The sequence below is a fragment of the Halichoerus grypus genome, chromosome 6, assembly GCF_964656455.1.
Source record: "Halichoerus grypus chromosome 6, mHalGry1.hap1.1, whole genome shotgun sequence".
Taxonomy (NCBI): domain Eukaryota; kingdom Metazoa; phylum Chordata; class Mammalia; order Carnivora; family Phocidae; genus Halichoerus; species Halichoerus grypus.
Window position 1 is genome coordinate 75,500,491 of NC_135717.1, and position 18,675 is coordinate 75,519,165.

Genomic DNA, 18,675 nt, shown 5'->3' on the forward strand with positions numbered 1-18,675 from the left:
AAACCAAGATATAAACTCAGGTATTAGGGTCCCAGGGCCCACACTCTCAAACACCATCCCACACTGCCTCTCACTTATACAGCAAAATTATCCCATTGGGTTTAAGTCTGATTTCTTTTAAAAAAAAAAAAAAGCTTTGTAAAATTCCCTGTGTTTCTTGGGAGGATTCATGGGGCATATCTTTTAACCATTGTCTTTAGCACCTCTAAAACAGCTAACTGTCACCTAGGAGATGATGAAATCCACAAATAGGACAGAACTGTAATGAATACTAAGAGGGAAGGGGGTAGGATCTTCAGAATGTTCCAGAGCAGTAGGTACCTGCTGGGAGGAGGCTGTCATCCACAGTCAAGAGACCAAATGCTCAGGGAGATCTGGAGTGGGTAGGGTGACTCTTTTAGGGTAACAAGTCAATTTTAGCAGCATTCCAGCTTGGCAATGGATTAGGAAGGGTGAGCAAAACTCTCAGACAACACTTTGAAAGGGATCAAAGAAACAGCGTAGCTTCCTTTCAGAGAAAGCAGCCCATTCCTTGGGATCCAGCTGAGTCTGCTGGTAACCAAGAGCCTGGCTTATCCATATAAGTTACCTGATAGAACCACAAGCTTGTATTTATATCTACACTGAAGGACACCTGGCAGACTGTCTTTGTCATCACTGGTACACTTGAGAAGGAATACCTCCTGCTCTTTCCCTCTGCAGTGAGCTGAGCAATGATACTGCTAAAACAGGTGCCAAAGTCCTGTGTCCTTTCTTCTCTTTCTACCTCCACCTCCACCAATAAGAATGAAGACCAAGAGTCTGGATGGGGGACTTGAGGAGGAGGAGAGAAGTAATGTGGGTCCAGGTTTTCTCTGCAGTTGGAAATATAATTAGACAAACCCTGAAAATCAGAGACGGAGTTGGAGACTGGGGGTCATTCAGATAGGTACTTGAATCCATGAGAGTAGAAAAACTCACCAAGAGAAAATATGTAGAAAGAGAAGAGCTATGGGCAGAGCCTTGAGGATACATTCACTTCAAGTTTGAAGGCCAAAAGAAAAAGGGAAACCAGCCAAAGAAACAACAAAGGTGGAGTCAGAGAGGCTAGAGACAGATAAAGGAGCCAACGAAGAGATAGTACTCTATTGCATTTGGAAAACAAGCCTTTTGCATAAAAGTGCGAATGTTTTTTTTCTTAGAATGTAACTTATCTCTGAGGATGAGAACCTGTTGGTTACATTCTAAGGACCATCAATTTGGTTTTCTGCCCAAGGAATTTCTACGTATAAATAATATTGATGTTATTATTATTATTTTAAGATTTTATTATTTGAGAGAGAGCACACACAGAGGAAGAGGGAGAAGCAGGCTCCCGCCCCAGCAAGGAGCCCGATGCAGGGTTCCATCCCAGGACCCGGGGATCATGACCTGAGCCAAAGGCAGACGCTTAACCGACAGCCACCCAGGTGCCCTGATGTTATTATTATTAAAGTGACTTTTTTGGGGGCACCTGGGTGGCTCAGTCGGTTAAGTGTCTGCCTTTGGTCAGGTCATGATCCTAGAGTCCCAGGATCGAGCCCAGCATCAGGCTCCCCACTCAGTGGGGAGTCTGCTTCTTGACACTCTCCTCTCATTCTCTCTCTCTCTCAAATAAATAAATAAAATCTTAAAAACAATATATTGTTGGGGCATCTGGGTGGCTCAGTCAGTTAAACATCTGACTTCAGCTTGGGTCATGATCCCAGGGTCCTAGGATTGAGCCCCACATCGGGCTCTCTGCTCAGTGAGGAGTCTGCTTCTCCCTCTCCCACTCCCACTCCCCCAGCTTGTGCTCTCTGTCTCTCTTAAATAAATAAAATCTTAAAAAAAAAACAATATGTTGTTAAAAAAATAAAATAAAGTGACTTTTTTCTATACTGACATACTTCTACAAAACTCCTTTTTTCAACCAAGTCTCTAAATACTATCTTATGTGTGTCAGTCCCTACCTCAGATAGTATAATAGGGACAAGGGGATGTTAAATGTTTCAAAGAAATAGGAGCTTGGAAATTGTGTTAAATATGAGCCTGGGTCAGTATTAAAATTAGAAGTAGGTAATAAAATCCCAACCCTACCTATTGGGATCTGGCAGTGTTGGTGAAAGCACGCATTAGTGGATATTTCATCATTCCTTTATGCCTCAAGTTATTTAGCCACCACAGAACAATTGGCTGCGTGGCCTCTTCTCCCCCGGCCTGACCTTTCCTAGATCATTTCTACTCTCTTTAGTAGAAGGCACCCAGCTGATACCCTACGACCCAGCAATTGCACTACTGGGTATTTACCCCAAAGATACAAATGTAGTGATCCGAAGGGGTACGTGCACCCCGATGTTTATAACAGCAATGTCCACAACAGCCAAACTATGGAAAGAGCCAAGATGTCCATCAACAGATGAATGGATAAAGAAGGTGTGGTGTACACACACACACACACACACACACACACACAGGAATATTATGCAGCCATCAAAAAAATGAAATCTTGCCATTTGCAATGACGTGGATAGAACTAGAGGGTATTATGCTAAGCGAAATAAGTCAATCAGAGAAAGACAAGTATCATATGATCTCACTGATATGTAGAATTTGAGAAATAAGACAGAGGATCATAGGGGAAGGGAGGAAAAAATGAAACAAGATGAAACCAGAGAGGGACACAAACCATAAGAGACTCTTAATCTCAGGAAACAAACTGAGGGTTGCTGGAGTGATGGGGGGTGGGAGGGATGGGGTGGCTGGGTGATGGACACTGGGGAGGGTACGTGCTATGGTGAGCGCTGTGAATTGTGTAAGACTGTTGAATCACAGACCTGTACCTCTGAAACAAATAATACATTATATGTTTAAAAAAAAAGAAGGTAGTAGGAAAGGAAAATGAAGGGGGAGAAATCGGAGGGGGAGATGATCCATGAGAGACTATGGACTCTGAGAAACAAACCGAGGGTTTTAGAGGGGGGGGGGGATGGGTTAGCCTGGTGATGGGTATTAAGGAGGGCACGTACTGAATGGAGCACTGGGTGTTATACGCAAACAATGAATCATGGAACACTACATCAAAAACTAATGATGTAATGTATGGTAACTAACATAATAAAATAAAATTAAAAAAAAAAAAAGAAGAAGGAACCCAGCTGAGCCAGTTAGTCCCACTCATGCACAAACCATTCTGTCTGGAAATTTCCATTTTTTCACAGCTTTTCAAGCACCTGGGCTACCAAGAGGGTTAGATGCTTAAAAAAACTGAGGGCACCTGGGTGGCTCAGGTGGTTAAGCATCTGCCTTCAGCTCAGGTCATGATCCCGGGGTCCTGGGATTGAGCCCCACATCCAGCTCCTGGGTCAGCGGGGAGCCTGCTTCTCCCTCTGCCTGCTCCCCCTTCTTGTGCTTGCTCTCTCTCTCTCTGACAAATAAATAAAATATTAAAAAAAAAAAAACGGAAAGAAAATCAATCAATATTAACAGTGGTTATCTCTGAGTAGTGCGGTCATGAGTCCCATATTTGCTTCTATGCAATTATTAATATTTTCCAAAATATATATGCATTGCTTTAACACAAGAACAATATAGTCATTGTTTTATCAGGAGGCCTGGAGGCCTAGAGGCCAGCAAACAATATCTGGATCCCTACGTTACTGTTGGAGGAATGGCACGGAGAGGGATTTCATAGGCTGCTGATAGCACTGTGCACACTGCCTTGAACTTCACTTCTTACCAGTCCATAAAACTAAGGTTTCCAGAGGGAGGGAAGCAAAAGGGCCCTACTTTCTTCTAGTAAACACTTCATGTATTAAATTCCAAAGGGGTGCTATGGCAGGGAGCTTGCCTAAGCCGGAGAGTAAAATTAGCAGAATTAAAACAGGCCTCACCTGTGCATGCCAGAGGTCGAATTCCAGTGGCCCTGGGACTCCTCCACGCCAGAAGGGAAAGAGGGCAAGGTAGTGAGTAGGTGTCTATTTGCAACTCATGTCAGGCCTTTCTCTTTCTGCCATTTCCTCTGGCTCTTTCCAGCAGATGGCAGAAGATGCTTGAGTGCCAGTCCAGATTCAGAAAAATTGAATGTCCAGGGTGAGCAAGGGCCTGCTCTTATCTGCCCACTGTGGCTGTGGTAGTTACCAGACAGGCTGAGCAGACTGCTCCATGTTTGCAAGGAAGTGACAGTAAAGAGGCAGGACCAGTACCTGTTAATCTCAAACTCAGAGTTGCTGTGTTTCTAGGCTTAGGAGAAGGTTGAGAGGTTTCAATATATTAAAAAGGGATAGCGTGGAGGTTTTCTACACTGTGATCCTATCACACAATGGAATACTGAATAGCTAGTAAGAATGAGCTGATGAGGAACAAGCATCCAAGATTAATCAATTAACGGTGGTGGCCTCTGGGCAGGAAACTGGGGGTGCAAAAAAAGGATATTCTTTTCTATGAATATCCTTTTGTAATATTTGAATTCTGTACCATATATATAAAACTTCAGTATCATTTTTAAATGGTCTACATGCACAGATGGTACAAACACATACATGCAAAAGAGTGCAGATCACCTGCAAAAAGCTATGACATACTTCCTCAGTCCCTTAAAGCTGCTTTCTAGAAGTAGAACAACTATGTCCTTCGCTGGCCCATCCACCTCCACCCCTGTGATTGCCCATAGTAGCTTAATTTCATCTCTCCACCTCACCCCAACCTCCCCAGCCTCCTCTCTGACCACAGAATAGCATTATCCATTGCTGCTCTCCTCAGCATCCCTGTATTTTAAAATATGTTCTATGTTGTATTCTCTCAAAACCTTGTAAAACTAATCAACTAACTCCAGCTAAAGTTACCCCTCCCAGGATATGTTTGCATATTAACAGTGAATTTCAGCCAGAGAGTGACTGATTTTAGGGCAAGTGAGGCAGAATCATAGCGCCAGTGAAAGGAATACCGGAGTTGAGGTCAGGAGACCTTGATCTTATTCAGGCTATTCGACTCAGGGCAAATCACTTCACCTCTCTGGGTCTCAATTTCCTTAACTTAAAAAAGCGGGGCGCGGCTATAAGAGATGATCTTCCCAGATCTAACATTCTACAAAATCCCATCATACAATGCTGACTGCCATCCCCTCTGAACTTGATGTGTACTGTGTGTGTTCAACAGCACTGCCCGAAAGAAATATAGTGTGAGTCATATATGTCATTTTAAACATTCTAGTAACCTCACAAAAAAGTAAAAAGAAACAGCTGAAATTATTTTTAATAGATTTTATTTAACCCAATATACCCAAAATATTATCATTTCAACATGCAATCAATATAAAAATTATTGAATTTTCATTTTTTTAGTACTAAATCTTCAAAATCCAGTGAGTATTTTACATTTACAGAACATCTCGATTTGGACCAGCCACATTTCAAGTGCTCAAAAGCCACCTGTGGCTAATGGCTACCATATTGGACAGCACAGCTCTAAGTCTAACAAGGAAGCCTTCCCTTCATTTCTGACCTCCTTAAGCCCAGACTTGAAGACTGATATGAATACCAGCCTCCATTCTTAGAAAAGGTCAAAGTCATCAGAGCAGTTTTGGTTCTGAGTTCCTTGACTCACTAGGAAGGTAGCTGGGGCTGGTGACCAGACAGCACTGCAGAGTTCAAGACAAACATCAAACAGAGAACCAAGAGGCCTACAAGCTAAATAATATGGAGGAACTTCAAGGGACAGACAGACTTCTTTTTACTCAGACTTTTCACAATACAAAATACACCAAAAGCACATGGATCTTTTGTCATGGCAGCTGTATCAGTTCATTCATTTAAACACCTCTGATACCTTCATATGTCCTCGGCTAGGCCTAAAAGTCCCTACAAGATAATAACTCACTAACAGATGAGGACATTGAGGCTGAGAAAGGATAGGTCACTTTCCAACAGTCACATGCCTCATGAGTGGTAGAGCAGGGATCCAAACCTGATTCTTTTTTTTTTTTTTAAAGATTTTACTTATTTATTTGACAGAGAGAGACAGCGAGAGAGAGAGCACAAGCAGGGGGAGAGGGAGAGGGAGAAGCAGGCCTCCTGCAGAGCAGGGAGCCCAATGCGGGGTTCGATCCCAGGACCCTGGGATCATGACCTGAGCCGAAAGCAGACGCTTAACGACTGAGCCACACAGGTGCCCCCCAAACCTGATTCTTAAACACTGCAATGAGCCACATTCCCCAGCTTCAAAGAGCTCACAGTTACTGGAGGTAACAAAGGACTTCACAATTATAAGGCCATGGGGTCACTACCACAAAAAGGTGGAAGCAGAGGACATCAGGACAGGATTCCCAAAGGTAACCGTTGAGTTAAGTCTGGAAATTCGAGGAGCTAACCAGGCAAAAAGTGGAAGCTGGGCCTTCCAGAGGGAACAGCAGGTGCTAAAGTTACAGTGGTGTGAAGGAGCATGAAACGTTCAGAAAACTGACTGGCTGGGCAGCTGGAGGGCAGCGTGCATGAGGAACAGAGTCCCCGTATCAAAGTGGAGGTGTTAGCCAAGACCAGTGCATAAGGGGCCTTAAATTCCATGACGAATTTAAGAAGAAATGCCATGCGAGGCATGGGAAGACATTAAAGAGTTTTATCTAGGGTAGTGAAGGACCAGATTTTCATTTTGAGAAATCATTCTAACAAATCTCAAAGCTTATCTGTCTCCTCTCCTCTCCCCAGGGTTCTTAACTCTATTTAAAAGCCCATATGTAAAAGCACAGATTTGTTTCCTACAGAGGTGGACCACACCCTAGGGACTTACCTCCCAAGGGCCTGTGAGGTTTACTCCTTCTACCCACTTTACTAAAGAGAATTGTTCACTTGGAACTCCTGAAAACCAACCTCTGGGAAACTACTAAGCACCTCCTCTATTCCTGGCATCAACACTGCCTGAAACCCCAGCTGGGGGCAGTTTGCTTGGCCTTCAGCCTCAAAAAGGCTAGCCCCTGCGGGAAGCCTTTTACAACTCCGACAGCATAGTAGTGTTTTACGTTTACTTGCACAGTAACATGTAAGATTCTTGTGGCCAGTGACAGAAAACACTGAAACATTTCAAATACCCAAATGCTATGGCCCCAATGCCTCCTCCCCCTAACAATGAATTGTTTATTGCCTTCAAAACCCATATCTCCCCTCTGCCCAACTCCCTCTACACATCCCTTCCAGCTCACCTGATTACCCAGTTCCATTTTCAGCTCATCAGCCTCTGAGCCTGGCCTACTTTTCAAGGCCACACGAGCGGAAAAACCTGTACATTATACAAACAATAGACTATAGCTAGAACAACAGGACATAGAAGGGGGAGGGGGACCAGCAATGGTGTATACCAAGGAGGCAAGGATGGAGGGCAGAACCTGGTGAAACAGCCATTGGACAAAGTACAAAAGTACTATTGCAGGGCAGTGAGAAGGAACTGACAGGAAGAAAGAGAACACAGGAATACTGAGTGTGTAATAGAGCAGGACTTGGCCACTGACAACCTGGAAAATTGAGCTGAAGCCCAAGAGGCACCAAACAAGATCACTTTACCCAGTGAGAAGAGCAGAGCCGCCTTATTTTGCTTTCAACAGTTACCTGGGTGGTTCTGAAAGCCACGTCCTGGTCTGAAAAGAGAGGGCCCAAGCAGTTTCAAGCCCATTGCAAAACCACAGGAATGGTGTATTGATAAATAACTTCTCTATGCACAGATTTGGTGGAAAGGAGCATAGAGGAGAATTAAAAGGCCCTCTCAGATCCTCACTCTGCCTAATTAAGGGCCTACCCTGTGAGGCAATTTTCAGAGGTAAGTTTTCCACAGAAGTGAAAGGCCAACGGTCATTCTATCAGAGTTTTCTGAACTTCCAGCTTAATTAACACCCTGACCTGAAAAATCAATCCCTTGCCTTTGCCAAGAAGAAGGAGTATTTCATGGACACACTCTCCTTTCCCAAACCCCTCCTTTAGAAGGGGCCTCTGGGTATAAGGGAGTATTATTCTGGAGGACTTGTGCTCTCTGGCCCCACTTTGTTCCCACATTACCTACCAACACCAGCCAAAGTGGGGTGCAAGGGGGATAACATTCAGGTGGCAAAATACAGTTCACCAGACTGGATCAGGTCTTTCTAGAATTGGGGCTGGCCCCACTCCTGAGGGGGCCCAGCCAGCAACAGGTGGGCTGCCATGGATGAGTTACTCTGCTTCTGTCACAGCCGACCTGGGGAGTGAGAGGTTGAGTGGAATGGGAAAGACCACTCAGTCGTGGATAGGAAGCCGGTAGAGAGAAAACATGGCCTCCTGGATCCGATGGAAGAGCTGAGCCAGCTTGTAGAGGAAGGGCAAGGAAGAAGGAGAAGCTGCAGGAAAAAGGAAGATTGTTGTCAGTGTGCCTGCCTTTACTCCCCTCCTCTTCCCCTCAGCCTCAAGTCCCTTCCCTTGGAAACCCTACCACTTTGGGAGTATGCGTGATCTTTGTAAAGCATATGTTGATGCTTAATGTTATTTGCTCTTCCTCCCCTTCTCAACAATAAAGAAAACTTTCATTTTCTCTAGGATATATTCTCTGGGATATATTTTCTTCACTTGGATTATAGTGACCTTAAGTTTGCTGAGAAAAAGATCCAAACTTATTATGTTTTAGCCTAGCTTTATGATACACACACAAAAAACTGGTAATGGTGGCTGTCTCTGGGAAGATAAATTTGAGAAGAGACTTCACTACATTTCTTTTCATACCTTCTCAACCTGGAGCCAAGTGACAGTATTACCTATTTTTATCCTAAGTTAATCATACTGAAAATAAAGTACAATCTACCTCTTGGGAATTAGGGCTGAGTTGATTGGTTGGTTTTTCCTTATTTGATTACTGATTTTTTTTAACTGATTTTTTTTTTTCTTTCTTAAAAAGAAAACTGTTATTTTTAAAGAAAGCTACTGACAGTCTACTCTTTTTATATCCTTCCTAGAGAGTTCTAGTTGCTGCCTGGTCATGGGCTCTCCTCTCCCACCGCACCACCACTGCAATGAGTCAAGTCCGCCACTAGGGGTGAGCAGTGCCAGGCCAGGACACCGGGAAGAAGCTCTGCGCAGCCTTGGAGGCAGCAAGCTCAAACTGCCTCTTGCTGTCCCCACTCAGAAGAGCAGGACTTACAAGCACCATAAAAAAAAAAAAAAATTCTAAATTTTTATCAAGTCTCTGGAACAAAGTAGAAGTCAGAGAGTGGACTGGAATGAACACAAACTATCCTCAGCTTTCCTGAGAACTAACTCAGGACTCTTTCCTTAAGCAAACAGAGCTATTCAGACGGAATTCCTGCTCAGTGTTCAGCAAAGTGAAAAGGACAACTTTGAGCTGTGCAAAAAAAGCTCACTGAATAAGAGAAAGGGGAATGGGGAAAATGGGGAAGACCTAAAGATTAAGACAAGAACTGGCAGGTTTTGTTTTCGTTTTGTTTTAAAGATTTATTTATTTCTTTGAGAGAGGGAGAGCACACATGCACAAGAGCATGCATATACGTTCACAAGTGGGAGAAGGGTCAGAGAGAGAGAATCTCAAGCAGACTCCCCCGCTGAGCTCAGAGCCCACATGAGCTCCATGTGGGGCTGGATCTCACAACCCTGAGATCATGACCTGAGCTGAAACCAAGAATCTGACACTTAACCAACTGAGCCACCTAGGTGTTCCAAGAACTGGCAGTTTTTAAAATAGACAAATTATTTGTGTGACCCTAGGCTAGTTACTTTTTTCTGTAGTTCTTAGGTTTCTTGATCAAAAAAGAAAGAAAAAGAATATGAAGGGACTGGAATAAGGGTTTCCAGTTTTCCCTGCAGTTTTGAAAGTTATATAATTCTATTCTAAGTCGAAATTCATGAGAAGAGTAGCGATTAGATCATAACTCACATAGAGTAACACACGAACATAAAAATCTAAAAGAATGGGGGCGCCTGGGTGGCTCAGTCGTTAAGCATCTGCCTTCGGCTCAGGTCGTGATCCCAGGGTCCTGGGTTCGTGCCCCACATCGGGCTCCCTGCTCAGCAGGAAGCCTGCTTCTCCCTCTCCCACTCCCCCTGCTGTGTTTCCTCTCTCGCTGTGTCTCTCTCTGTCAAATAAATAAATAAAATATTAAAAAAAAAAAAAAAAATCTAAAAGAATGTGCTCCTAATCTTTGGTCCAGCACTTAGTTTTGAGGAGTTAATCCTCAGGAAATAACCAGGGTTGTTCCCAAATAGCACTCAGGGAGCTCATGTCTGCTTCATAGCACTGTAGAAAACAGAGTAAGAAATAATCAAAATGTGGGGCACCTGGGTGGCTCAGTCATTAAGCATCTGCCTTCGGCTCAGGTCATGATCCCAGGGTCCTGGGATCAAGTCCCACATCGGGCTCCCTGCTCAGCGGGAAGCCTGCTTCTCCCTCTCTCACTCCCCCTGTTTGTGTTCCCTCTCTCGCTGTGTCTCTCTCTGTCAAATAAATAAAAAAATCTTAAAAAAAAAGAGAAATAATCAAAATGTTCAACAATGGGGGTTATTAATCAATCATGGAAGTTTCTATAAACTGGAATATTATTTAGCCATCTAAAGCCATGTTTTAAAAGATATTTATAACATGCAAAATTGCATCTGTATGATGAATGGATAAAGAAGATGTGGTATATATATACAATGGAATATTATGCAGCCATCAAAAGGAATAAGATCTTGCCATTTGCAACGACGTGGATGGAACTGGAGGGTATTATGCTGAGCGAAATAAGTCAAACAGAGAAAGACATGTATCATATGACCTCACTGATATGAGGAATTCTTAATCTCAGGAAACAAACTGAGGGTTGCTGGAGTGGGGGGTGGGGTGGGAGGGATGGGGTGACTGGGTGATGGACACTGGGGAGGGTATGTGTTCTGGTAAGCGCTGTGAATTGTGCAAGACTGTTGAATCTCAGATCTGTACCTCTGAAACAAATAATGCAATATATGTTAAGAAAGAAAAAAAGAAGAAGAAGAATGTAGCAGGAGGGGAAGAATGAAGGGGGGGAAATCGGAGGGGGAGAAGAACCATGAGAGACAATGGACTCTGAAAAACAAACTGAGGGTTCTAGAGGGGAGGGGGTTGGGAGGATGGGTTAGCCTGGTGATGGGTATTAAGGAGGGCACGTTCTGCATGGAGCACTGGGTGTTATGCACAAACAATGAATCATGGAACACTATATCTAAAACTAATGATGTAATGTATGGGGATTAACATAACAATAAAAAAATTAAAAAAAAAAAAAAAAAAAAAAAAAAAAAAATTGCATCTGTATCCATATAGAAAAAGACTACAGTACAACCATTACAATAACAAACTTATAGGTGATTTCTGTTTTCCTCTTTATACTTTTCTCTATTTTCCACATTTTCTAAAATATACATGTATTTCATTTACAATTTAGCACAATTTTTTAGGTATTACGACGAGGAAAATTTTTTTTTAAATTCTCACATTCTGGTCAGAGTTCACCCTTGGATAAAGTAGATGACAATGACTCAAAGTCAGTGTTCAAGGGTCAACAGAGTAGAGTGAATTTCCTCCAGACTACTCTCATGGACTCCAGGGCTATTCTCTCCTAGGTGGGCTGAGCTGGCTCTCACTGAGGTCTAACAATCCCTCCTTATAGAAGAGACTCAGGGAGAAGTGGCACCGGAGATGCCTCCATGGAAGGGCAGGAGAGAAGACAGGCTTCATTACTCACCTGGATCAAACCTTACCACCAAGAGGCAGAGGATCAAGGCGGCCAGGAGGCTCTTTCTGAAGGGCATGGAAAAGAAGTGGCTCACTGTAGAATCCCAAAGCCGGCGAAGCAACACCATTAGTGACAGGAACTTGTGGGAGGAGGAGCCTGGTCAGGGAGACAGAGCATAACTGCAGGGTAACTCCACGAGAACCAGCTTCCCTGACTCTGAGCTTTGAGCTGGAATATGAGAGTTGAGCAAAAGGTAACAAGACTAGTTCACTCCTGTAGTTCATAAAGTAGTTCTAAAAGAGATTCCAAAAGCTCCAAAAATGTTTTAAGGAAAGACTACATCGCTAGAATGTCATCTCCTTAGGAGAGACTTTTAATAGACAATATCTACTCAGCTGGGTAAACCTGGCATATTTAGTGTACTTTTTAAATATTATTTTATAGCATTCTTTATATTTTGGCCTAAGATATGTACAGAGAGTTATACAGAGCAATAGTTCTTGATTATCACATTAATGCAGGAAAATGAAAGGCACTTAACATATATAGTGAAGAATTCAAAAGTCTTAGATTTTAAATATGAACACCATCAACTCAAGAACAAGTGGTGCCAAGTCCTGACAGAACACTCTAAACTTGCCATCAAACCCTTTCCCCATCCTTTCTTCCCCAGGAGATGGAGGGGCAGAGGGCTTGGTTAGCCACAGGCAATTCCTAAAGCCAACAACCTGTTTGCAAAGAAGTGATTCTACCTCAGGAGGTTCATCCTCTTTAGCACACAAAGAAAAAAACACTTTGGAGAACAGGATTATAGTTGGTTAAAGAACTCCATATAAAAAAGAAGGATCAGGCCTATTCTGTATGTACCAAGAGAAAAATCAAAGAACAGTGGCTAAAAACTACCAAGAAAAAACTTAAATTCAGCATCAGGAAGAACTTCCCTACAGAACTGCCCATAGATGGAATGAGCTGCTTCTGGAGACAGTGAATTTCCTATCCTTGCATAGACTAGATGATTACTCGAGGAAAAGAGGATGAAAAGGATTCAAAGACCAGGGAAGGGTCTGGAGTAGAGGATCTTTAAATTCCCTTATAACAAAATAACCCCTACACCTACACCCACCTCTATGTAGGCATCCCTTGTAGGATAATAGGTGTACGATGTTGGGTCTTAAAATGGTTTCCCTAAAAAGCCATTGTGTGAAACTGCACTCCAATGGGCAGAGGTGGGCTGCCCCTTAAAGGGGGACATCAAACACTGAAGAACATACCCAGGAGATCTAGTAAGTAAAGGCAGACAGGAGGCTGGGCAGTGGGGCCCAAGCTGAAGATAAGTAATTTTTATCTAAGTCAAGTTACCAAGTTATTGTGTCAGTTTATTTTCCTTTGGCTATCCCACAGCATACCTCAGCTGTGTCTGTATTTGGGCCAGCCTTTAAAGGAGGAATAACATCCCACTCAGGCCAGCATGATAGAGACAAGAGATCTAGTGAGAGGACCCTAAGAAGAAGGTGGCTTTCAAGAGATAAGAGTTAAGGTTCTGAGATTCAGCGACACCTCCCAGAGATTCTCCTTCCACTGCCAACTACAAAGGGTCAGGGCTTGGCTTTTTAATCTATTAACAGGTTTCCTATTCTGCAATTTGGGAGTTGCTCATACAAATAATTGCTCCCAAGCTCCCAGGAATGTCATGATAAACCCCAAGGTATAAGGGAAAGCCCACAACTCCACTTTATAGAGGCTACAGAAGGATAATGTCCTACCTTCCTGGTTTAGCTTCTGGGCCTCCTCAGAGCCTGAGTGTTGGTGTTTCTGCTGTTGCCTTGCCTTATTCATGGTCTGGAGTACGTCCAGCCGCTCTTCCTCACTGAAGGCTGCAGAGCCCACCACGAGCTCCTCAGCCTCTGACAAGCAGCCCAGAGGCAGCAGCACCCGCTGCAGGTGAAGTTCCGCCAAGGCTCTGTATTCTGGAAGGCCCTGATTGTCGGGGTCTTGTAGCCAAGCACTGACCACTTCCAGCACAGCTCCAGGCTCTTGCATTTTGCTGTATAAAAGAACACTGCAGCCCCAAATAACCCAATTTCAAAAAAAGACAGTCAGTGCTCCATGGTTGGTTCACCTCTCATAACTACCACCCTCTCCCACCCAATCCCTCCCCTGTGTCCTCCAGGCCTTCCCTCTGGGATGATGATATATATATATATTTTTTTAAAGATTTTATTTATTTATTTGACACAGAGAGACATAGCGAGAGAGGGAACACAAGCAGGGGGAGTAGGAGAGGGAGAAGCAGGCTTCCCCCGGAGCAGGGAGCCCGATGTGGGGCTCGATCCCAGGACCCTGGGATCACGACCTGAGCCAAAGGCAGACGCTTAACGACTGAGCCACCCAGGCGCCCCGGGATGATGATATTGATAAGAATTAGGAATTCCTAGGAAGTAGCAAGAAGCTCTCTCAGCTAGGACATACTCCACTTCTGTCATCCCACTTCACATCTCCTATTCCCACTGTCCCCTCTCCTCCTCTTTCCCTCTACCCCACTCCTAAATTCCCCCTTCCTCATCTTTTATAGCTAGGTTTTGAGGTCAAAAACAAAACAAAACAAACAGGGTAAGAATTAGATATAGAGGGAATGGTAGGGAAGGGAGAAAGAGAAGATATTAGGCACTGATTCAAAAAAGGACATGAAAATCCTCTTGTTCCTGAACTGATCCAATGAGCCAGAACAAGGACCTACCATAGTTCCAGGACTTTGGGAGGTAGCTTTTCAGGGACCTGGTAATACTGAAGAACCCAGGACAGGACTTCCTGCCACCGATTCATTTCTGCCAGGGCCTGGATCCCCACAACACACAGGGAGCATTTCACCTCCAAGGAGCTGCCAGCAGAAAAACCAATTCAGGTTTAGAAGTGGTTACCCTCCAGGGGCACCTGTTAATAGGTGACTCTTGGTTTCTGCTCAGGTCATGATCTCGGGGTTGTAGGATCAAGCCCTGCATCAGGCTCTGCGCTCCAGCTCAGTGCAGAGTCTGCTGGAGATTCTTACCCTCTCCCTCTGTCCCTACCCCCGCTCTTACAAGCTCTCTAAATAAATAAATAAAAATCTTAAAAAAGAAAGGAAGGAAGGAAGAAGAAAGAAAGAGAAAAAAAAAGAAAGAGAAAGAAGAAAGAAAGAAAGAAAGGAAAGAAAGAAAGGAAAGGAAGGAAGGAAGGAAGGAAGGAAGGAAGGAAGGAAGGAAGGAAGAAAGAAAGAAAGAAAGAAAGAAAGAAAGAAAGAAAGAAAGAAAGAAAGAAAGAAATGGTGCCCCTGTTTCCATTCCCACCTCCACCCTGGGACTGTTCCTCCCCAGTTCCCAACTCAGCAGCCATCACCTCTATCCTCCCCATTAGTATTTAAGTGGAGCTCAAATTACAACCGGTCTCACTAGCCCCAACACAGAGAAAACTGCCTTTTCCCCTAGGAGTTCAAAGTTCCTGTAAATCTGGAGGCAACTCAACTGTTGCCTGGTTACACATCTTTGAACCCAGGTGACATCAGGAAAGGGGAAAGGGATAACAGGTGTGTGGGTGGAAAGAGAGCTGGAGCTAAGAGTTTGTTTTAGTGAAGAAGTGGGGATGGAGCAACGTTTCTGCCTAAGTATAGGAACTTCACAACTGGCCTGTTAGCACCACCAACTGAAGTACCTCCAGGCACCCCAAATACAGCCTCCAGCATTTACTGCAACAAGCCCCTACCCCACCCCCTAAAAACACAGCCAGGGCTCCCCAGTTCATCCTTCTCTGGGGTCAGCTTTGACTATTCTACCCACCACCTCCCTAGTGTAGCCAAAATCAACATTACAATCCACAGAGAAATGATGCCCTCAACTTCCCAAGAGGCTAACAGCTTTAGAAAGAGCAATGTCTCAGAAAACAAACAGGGTTGCTGGAGCGGTGGGGGGTGGGAGGGATGGGGTGGCTGGGTGATAGACATCGGGGAGGGCATGTGCTATGATGAGCGCTGTGAATTGTGTAAGACTGATGAATCACAGACCTGTACCTCTGAAACAAATAATACATTATATATTAAAAAAAAGAAGAAGAAGATACTAGGAAGGGAAAAATGAAGGGGGGGAAATCGGAGGGGGAGATAAACCATGAGAGACTATGGACCCTGAGAAACAAACTGAGGGTTTTAGAGGAGAGGAGGGTGGGGGGATGGGTTAGCCTGGTGATGGGTATTAAAGAGGGCACGTACTGCATGGAGCACTGGGTGTTATACGCAAACAATGAATCATGGAACACTACATCAAAAACTAATGATGTAATGTATGGTGATTAACATAACATAATAAAAAAAAGAAAGAAAGAAAGCAGTGCAGGACCAAGATTTTCTCCAGATTGACTCTTTAATCCAATCCTTCAACAGGACCAGAACACTACTCCTGCTCTGAACTCCATTTCCATTCATCAACCAAGGCCCAAAGTGAAGAACTTGGGGGAGAGGAGTGTAGCTAGGAGAGGACTTCCACCACCTGCTTACTGAACCTGCTTACCGAAATAATTTAACACTTAATACATATCTTATCTTCTCACCATGCCATTCTACACTGGAATAGGGAGAAAGGAATTGGCTGTGGATTCTCACTAAGCTCTGTTACCCGACTTGACCACTTCTTCCCATTGTGCAGTGCCTCAGTTTCCTCCTCTGTAGAATGGGCACGCTAGCCTCTCAGAGAGAAACCACTAATGAAAGCAAGGTGTAAGGCTCCTTGTGAGCAATCTGGGAATGACAGAACTCCCAAAATCTTGAGTCCTCCCCAAGATCACCCGGAAATGAACGGAGCCCAGCACGTACGTGCCCGCATCATCGTTGGCTAAGCTCCGCCAGGCGCGTTCACAGGTCTGCAGCGCTCCCCGGAAGTCCAGGTGCACCACCAAGAGGTCTGCAGCCTCCTCCAGCAGAACCACGGCTGCTGATGGAGGTGGGGCGGCGCACACAGGCTCGCTGCTCTTCAGGGGCGCCCCGAGCCCCCTAAGGGGGGCTGCAGGGGTCGAGGAGTCACTCTTCATAGCCAGCCTGGGCCTAGGGCCTGTCTCTTCAGACATCAGAGTGGCAGCCTCTCCGGGGGATCCGGGATATCCGGCGTCGGCCTGGGAGAAGAGGGACAGTCCTCATACGCTTACCCACAACCCTTCCCGAGGCCGAGTCCTGGAAGAGGAAAAGTTAGTGGCCATGTCTAAGTTAAAGGCTGGGTTAGCCGGGCAGCTGCTCCAGCTCAAGACAGCCTGAAACACGGGGAACCAGTTTACACCTCACATTTGCAGAACAGCTACATTCCTGGAATACCTGCCTCTAGCTTCTCTGGCCCCACGGCATGTACTGATACCACCTTAGCCCCGGGGAGTGCCGTTCCAGGTTCCTTTTTATGAATATAGCCGCTCACTGCAGGCGCGGGACAAGGGAACCGACATCTTTCCGGCTCTCGCAGATCCCTGCAGACTCATGGCGTCCCGGCGGCGCGGAGGACTCTGGGAGTTGTAGTTCCCTGGCTCCCGGCTCAGTCGCCCTCTTGATGTAGATGGGGGGGATTTCGGACTACAACTCCCAGCATACCACGCAACAGAAACTGTCACTGTCCCCGGAGAAAAACTGGCACTTTGCAAAGCTTTGGGAAATAACAAAGCGAAGGCTGTGTTGTGAGATGGGGGAGGTCCCTTCACGAACCAGTTCCAGCAGAGGCCGGAGAGAGGAAATTCCAGTAACAGAGGTGGAGTTATGAGCAGGCTTCTAATTCTGAGCTTCTGCAGGAATAGCGATTAGAGCGGAAGGAGGACAGAGCAGGAAAAGCACTGAAAGGAAACAGAGCTGGACACTTTTCCTTATATGTTCCGCCTTCCCAGGCACAGTCACATTTATCCAGTGCGTACAGGGCCTAGCACTATGCTAAGCGCTTTTTGTGCAATCTCATTTAATCCTTCCCTCAACCCTGGGAGTTAAGGACAACTGTTATCCCCATTTAACAGGTGAGGACATTGGAGCTTATTTAAACACTTTGCTGAAGGTCACACAACAAGGAGCTGGCAAAAACTAAGTCAACAAAGCTATTTTTGCTCAAAGCCATGTATTTAGCCACTATTCTGTTCTGCAGGACAGAGTCTAGAGTCTATGCTCTCTATTCAGAAAATTTACAAATCATTCCCCAAGCAAGTTACATAAGCTCATTGAGCCTCGTTGCTTCATATAGAGATATTGTGAAAACAAAGCCACACGGTGTGTAATGCAATACATAATAAAGTACTAGAATAGAGCAAGTATTCAATAAATTATAGCTATAATTATTAGATAAATTTACACAAATACATAAATTACATTTATTATTGTATTATGTGCTTCACCCAGACTCTGCTGAATTTATACTAGGTTGTCTCAGCTTTAGTTTCTCCTCAGTTCCCTACCTTTTGAAATCTTTGCAAAGCTTCTCTAGAATTGTTTACTCCCCTGGTGATTAGATTAGAACGGCCAGGCACAGGGTAAGTGCCCATTTATGCCATACATTCCCTTCCCTTGTCACTAGATATAGACACACCCATTTGCTGGGCTTTCAGCTCTCTGCAGAAAGTCCTCATGGAAAGAAGAGGCAGAAACATGAAATCCATCAAACTCTGAGGAAAGAGAAGTATGGACACTGTAACCATATAAGGTGATGAAGTCAAGACTTCACTTATTCCGTAAATACTTTTTGAACACCTACTAGGTGCTAGGCCCTGTTCTAAGTACTGAAGATCACACAGTGAACAAAAGAGACAAAAATATCCGCTTTTGTGGAGTTTATGTCATAGTGAAAGAAAACAAATTTTTTAAAAAAGCAAGTGAAGTACAAACAGTAGTATGTCAGATGATAATAAATGCTGAGGAGAAATAAGAGAGATTGGGAGTGACAGCACTAGAGAGGTAGAGTTGGTATCTACATTTAACTTTGTTT

At 44.4% G+C, this 18,675-nt stretch overlaps 2 protein-coding genes across 2 annotated transcripts in view; both read right to left on the bottom strand.

Annotated features, from left to right (window-relative positions):
- TUBA8 (tubulin alpha 8) overlaps window positions 1–7,304 on the bottom strand; it is a 35,022-nt gene extending 27,718 nt beyond the window's left edge. The window contains exon 1 of the mRNA XM_078075382.1: window positions 7,190–7,304. Within this exon, the coding sequence (XP_077931508.1) occupies window positions 7,190–7,207 (18 nt within the window). The 5' untranslated portion in view covers window positions 7,208–7,304. The remainder of the gene's footprint in view (window positions 1–7,189) is intronic.
- On the bottom strand, window positions 5,244–17,233 carry PEX26 (peroxisomal biogenesis factor 26). Its single transcript, XM_036102461.2, has 6 exons — window positions 17,044–17,233; window positions 16,548–16,843; window positions 14,448–14,588; window positions 13,474–13,769; window positions 11,720–11,866; window positions 5,244–8,350 (listed from the first exon to the last, which is right to left on the bottom strand). Exons 2-6 carry the CDS (start codon window positions 16,796–16,798, stop codon window positions 8,250–8,252), a joined length of 936 nt encoding a protein of 311 aa, XP_035958354.1. The 5' UTR covers window positions 16,799–16,843; window positions 17,044–17,233; the 3' UTR covers window positions 5,244–8,249.
- Between the last annotated feature and the right edge of the window lie 1,442 nt (window positions 17,234–18,675).